Source organism: Sinocyclocheilus anshuiensis, unplaced genomic scaffold (assembly GCF_001515605.1).
Source record: "Sinocyclocheilus anshuiensis isolate Anshui unplaced genomic scaffold, SAMN03320099.WGS_v1.1 scaffold3086, whole genome shotgun sequence".
NCBI classification, from domain to species: domain Eukaryota; kingdom Metazoa; phylum Chordata; class Actinopteri; order Cypriniformes; family Cyprinidae; genus Sinocyclocheilus; species Sinocyclocheilus anshuiensis.
The window spans coordinates 119767-125077 of NW_015539962.1; the positions used below are offsets into that span (position 1 = coordinate 119767).

At 35.8% G+C, this 5311-nt stretch overlaps 2 protein-coding genes across 2 annotated transcripts in view; both read left to right on the forward strand.

Annotated features, from left to right (window-relative positions):
* LOC107687058 (vegetative cell wall protein gp1-like) overlaps window positions 1–55 on the forward strand; it is a 12117-nt gene extending 12062 nt beyond the window's left edge. The window contains exon 5 of the mRNA XM_016484202.1: window positions 15–55. Within this exon, the coding sequence (XP_016339688.1) occupies window positions 15–55 (41 nt within the window). The remainder of the gene's footprint in view (window positions 1–14) is intronic.
* LOC107687057 (phospholipid scramblase 1-like) lies at window positions 18–4401 on the forward strand. Its single transcript, XM_016484201.1, has 11 exons — window positions 18–157; window positions 312–482; window positions 634–807; window positions 971–1114; window positions 1375–1524; window positions 1655–1719; window positions 1806–1848; window positions 2014–2213; window positions 3057–3215; window positions 3323–3484; window positions 3720–4401. The coding sequence occupies exons 1-11, from the start codon at window positions 103–105 to the stop codon at window positions 3777–3779; spliced, it is 1383 nt and encodes a 460-aa protein (XP_016339687.1). The 5' UTR covers window positions 18–102; the 3' UTR covers window positions 3780–4401.
* Window positions 4402–5311: the final 910 nt, after the last annotated feature.

The window sequence follows — 5311 nt, forward strand, 5'->3', positions numbered from 1 at the left end:
AACTACCCCCCAAGTGCCATACCTCAGACAGCAAGACCTGGACCGGTTCCTCTAGCCGCGGGGCTAGAGCCACAGAATCAACCACTTCCAGTTCAGACAGTCATGAATCTGCCTGGTCCAAGTAATCCAGCACCTCACCAGGTTCAGTCATACACAGGTAAACATAGAATGTTTGAGAAGTTTGTAAAATTTAGATGTTTAAATGTTCTAAAAAAAACATTATTATTGGAATGTCATAAGGAAATTAACGAGATTATTAAATCTAAAATGTTCATGGTTTTCACACTTTATTGATTATTGTCTTAAAGTAGGCTACCCAATCCAAAATTACCCTCCAAGTGCCATACCTCAGACAGCAGGACCTGGACCGGTTCCTCCAGCCACGGGGCTAGAGCCACAGACTCAACCACTTCCGGTTCAGACAGTCATGAATCTGCCTGGTCCAAGTAATCCAGTACCTCACCAGGTTCAGTCATACACAGGTAAACATAGAATGTTTGAGAAGTTTGTAAAATTTAGATGTTTAAATGTTCTAAAAAAAACATTATTATTGGAATGTCATAAGGAAATGAACGAGATTTTTAAATCTAAAAAGTTCATGGTTTTCACACTTTATTGTTTATTGTCTTAAAGTAGGCTACCCAATCCAAAATTACCCTCCAAGTGCCATACCTCAGACAGCAGGACCTGGACTGGTTCCTCCAGCCGCGGGGCTAGAGACACAGAATCAACCACTTCCGGTTCAGACAGTCATGAATCTGCCTGGTCCAAGTAATCCAGCACCTCACCAGGTTCAGTCATACACAGGTAATAATAATAATAATAATAAAAGTATTTGAGAAATTTGAAGAATTTGGATATTGAAATGATATAAAAACGTTATTATTGGTCAAATTTACTAGATTATTAAAACTAAAAATGTCATGGTTTTCACACATTGTTGATTATTGTCTTAAACTTGGCTATCCAGTCCAAATGCCTCAGCCAGGACAGCACATATCAGCATATCCTGTGCAAGGTTATGGTGTACCTGGGCAGGTTCCTCCATCTGCAGGGCTCCAGCCAGGCAATCATCCACCTCCAGTTCAGACAGTCAGGGATCAGTCTAGTTCAGGTAATCCAGCACCATACCAGATTCAGGCATATGCAGATAAAAAGAATAAGTGTGTATGTGAATGATATATTTAGATGTTCACATGTTCAACTAAAACAATGGCCTTTTTCTCATATATAATAAAAGTTAACATTTTCAAATTTACTTTGTTGTCTCTTTTTTGTCAGTTCAATCAATGATCTAGGAACACGGGAGAACATCAATACAAATAAGGACGCAAATCAATAAAATCAAAAATTTTGATTATTGTCTTAAACTAGGTCATCCCGTCCAAAACAACCTTTCAAATCCCATGCCTCAGTCAGAAGTCATAGAACTTCAGTCAGTGAATCAACCACCTCCAGTTCAGTCAGTCTTGAAACAGTCTGATCCAAGCAACCCAGCACTTCACCAAGCTCAGCCATATGCAGGTAAGCATAGTGTGTTCTATAATATTTAAATATGCAAATGTTACTTCTTTTAAAGTTGGAAGCAAATTAGGCTTAACAACATACAATTAAATCAGTTGTGTATCTCCATCCTCCTCACAAACGTCTCTAGCACCTGCAGTTCCTCCACCAGTTCTACTTTTTGGAGTACCACCCGGTCTCGAGTACTTCACTCAGGTGGGCCTTATCTGTCTCATTCTATCAATACTTCTTTCTGGAAGTGTGATGTCTGGTTACTACCTGTTATTTTTTGTGCATTTCAGATCGACCAGATACTTATTCACCAAAAAATAGAGTGTATAAAGAGTGAGTCTTTATAGTCCCTTCTTGTTTGTTTTTTATTAAGTATGTTAGAGCACTGCCAATGCTTGAAAGCATTTCTGTTAACACTCTAAAAGATTGCATACTTTCACTATGTTTAAACCTAAGAGATACTTTAATCTGGCAATCTTTGATCATACTTGTCTACAGTATTAACTGGCTTTGAGACTAACAACCAGTATGAGATCAAGAACAGCATCGGGCAAGAGATCTACCACGCCAAAGAAGACAGTGACTGCTTTATACGCAATTTATTTGGTCCAGCACACGGTTTTAAAATGCATATTAAGGACAACATGGACCAAGAGGTCATTCAGTTGCACAGACCAATGCGCTGCTTCCTGCAAGAGGTAGAACAGACTTTATCTTGTCAAGGCTAATATAGCAGCTAAATAAAACATTTTAACACAAATGTTGAAAGGAGTTCCAACATGCTGCATGGGCTTCAGACCAAAAAAATTGTCAATCTTTGACCTAGAATGACTGACAATTGACAATTTACGTAATTGCTTATTAAAGATTTGCATAGTTTAGCTTTTATCAACGGTCACAACTATGTGCTGTAATGAAGGGATGTTCATAATCTACAACAAGAGATTAAATTCTCACAAACCTATATATACAGTATATCCTATATATATATATATATATATATATATATAAAAAAAATGACTGATGGTTTAGTGAGGGATTGAGCTGCTTGCTTGAGGATAGCAATTTGAAGGGGTAATTTCACACTAATCTTGCTAGAATATGATATGATTTAGTTGTTGAGTTTTGAAGAACATGCTTGCAAGCAGCTGTGCAGGGATTTGAGCTTATTCTATTTATGGGACAGTGGTACGGGGGTTAAACTGATTTAGCATGAGGTGGAAAGTGCTCTATTTTTAGCAGTGTGTTTACATGCTTCTTAGGCATGTGTCTAACACTATTTGAGTTATTCGATTCACTATTTAATATTCCATACTCTATAACTTTTTGCAGTTACTCTTTTTTAAATACACTTACACTTAAATTGGAGAGGATGTAGCATTCCTATTAGAAATGTGAAAACTGCTATAAATTTCTATTCGGTGCTCTTGAAGCACCTGTCACTCCAAGGTGCCTTATAAATTAGATTGTCTGCTTATTGCACATTTTTTGACATACTTTCTTTTGTTGTTTATTAATTGATGTGCATTTTCCACCCTCAGATTGAGGTACAGGCTCCCCCTGGAGTAATCATAGGCTATGTGAAACAGGAGTGGTCTTTTTTACCAAAATTCACCATCCTGGGCCCCAATAATGAGGTACTACTGAAGATCCAGGGACCCTTCCTTCCATTCAAATGCTGTGGTGACATAGACTTTGAGGTAACGTTTATTTCAGGCAAGATAAGTTTAAAGTTGTTTTAAGGTGTTTAGCATTTGATGTTAGGATTACACATGTCTTTTGCACCACTAAGAAGGTCTGTCTTTAGGTTAAAGGCAATATTGGTGAACAGTCTGTTGGTCGAATCACAAAACAACGGAGTGGTTTATTAAAGAAATGCATCAGTGATGCCAGCAACTTTTGTATCCAGTTCCCTCTGGACATGGATGTTAAAATGAAGGCTGTACTTTTGGGTGCTTGCCTCTTTATTGTGAGTATTAAGCCAATGATTTCAGCGATTCACAGAATATTGTATGCTAGGAAAGTTCATTCATAGCTGATATTTTTAGCTGTTTTGAAAATTATTTAGACAAGGCACTATATATTTTGAAATTACATCAGTTAAGAAAATATCAACAGTATACAATTGTATTAAAATATATAGCATTATAGTAATGATTCTTGTTTGGAATGATCTCTTTTTCTCTTTCCTTTTCTTCTTACAGGACATAATGTTCTTTGACAAAGGTGGAAATTTATTTCTAAAATTATTAAGGGCATCATGAAATGCCTTCCTTTTTTTTCTTTTTCTTTTTTAAAGAGTGTCTAAATTTATAATATCCTGTCTCTGAGAGGCCAGTATGGAGTCTGTAAGGATTAATTAGGACCTGGAGCAAATCCAAGTTTTGCATATGCAGATGATTTGATGAGTCTGCTTTCCATTTGAGGGAGTTTGTTTTTCAGAGAACTACTTTTCTCTCCTCCCTTAGCAGAAACAGTCATATGCAGGCGGTTTGAGTGAGAGTGTGGTATGGTCTGAATGACAGTATACATACTACTAATGCCGTAATAGAGAAAAATGCAAAACAGGCAGGCAACCTTTGTCAAGATGGAGAAACCTACACACTTAAATGGACTCATAGGGACCTCATCTATTCCTTGGAAGGGAATATTCTTCAGTTCTACTTTCCTTTTTTGTGAATTTTAGTGCTTTCAGCACACATGCACTGTTAGGAAAATATTGAACAGTGTTTTCCACAACCTTGTAGTTTTATTTGTACAGCACAAATTAACCAAATGTACTGCCATTCGGCTGTAACTCTTCAAAATGTCAGTTTCTGATGATGTCAGCACTATTTTTTTAGCTCTCGTAATCGTATTTAGCTCTAGACAAAACTGACAATCATATACTGCTACTGTGCATTTATATATATTTATATATAAATATAGTCAATTAAACTAGTCAATTAAACATTCTTTTGATTTGTTGTTACTTGTGCATTTTTCAGGTTTCACATTCATAGGATTACTTCTGCCCAACAAGAAACTAAAATGTGTTGAAATGTAGGCTTATTTTAAAACATGTACACACATTGTAACAATATTAGACCTGTTCAATATTTACTGTTACAAATTGGACTTTCACAACAAAATCACCAAGGAACTAATGTCTAATGTTTACCACAACTTACTATAACCCATCATAAAGAAAGTTTTGAAGCAGTATCTCTTTTTAAATTAAGAAATGTACTCTTTAAAAACAGGGAAAAAGATTAGCCTTTTATGACCACCAAAATGAACCCTCCATCAGGACCCAGTAGAATCATGTTAGACAGTCAAGGGCGTAAGAAGTCAACAAGATATACTTGTTCTTGTCCAACCTGTTTACTTGCATTACAACCCCTACCAGAGTTTGCAGTCTTAAAGGTTAAATGCAGTCTGCAAATTGGTGATGTTCTTGTAAAGTAAAAAATGTTACTAATAATATCCAAATTCTCCAGGAAAATGGCACAAAAAAGTAAAAAAATAAATAAAAAAACACAAACTTGTCTGAACTAAATAATTTATTTGACTTTAACTTTTTTAATAGGCTACTTACAAAAAACAGTTATATATATTTTAGTTATTTGAGCTGTCATTATGAATGAAAAGAGTAAAAAAAAGAACTCAGAAATAACTTCTGTAGCATTCACTTTCACTTTCTTTAGTATGCACCATTTTTTGATTTGGCTTCAGCTTTCAGCCATCTGGTTCCACGATATTGAACATGATACTAAATACAGAGATCTAATCCTCACTGATGTGTACTTAACTTTGA

Coding starts and splice junctions, on each gene's coding strand:
- LOC107687057 (XM_016484201.1), top strand. CDS start 103: ATGAATCTGCCTGGTCCAAGTAATCCAGCACCTCACCAGGTTCAGTCA. Junction 1,525..1,654: donor CCAAGCTCAGCCATATGCAG/GTAAGCATAGTG, acceptor AAACGTCTCTAG/CACCTGCAGTTCCTCCACCA. Junction 1,720..1,805: donor GTCTCGAGTACTTCACTCAG/GTGGGCCTTATC, acceptor TGTGCATTTCAG/ATCGACCAGATACTTATTCA.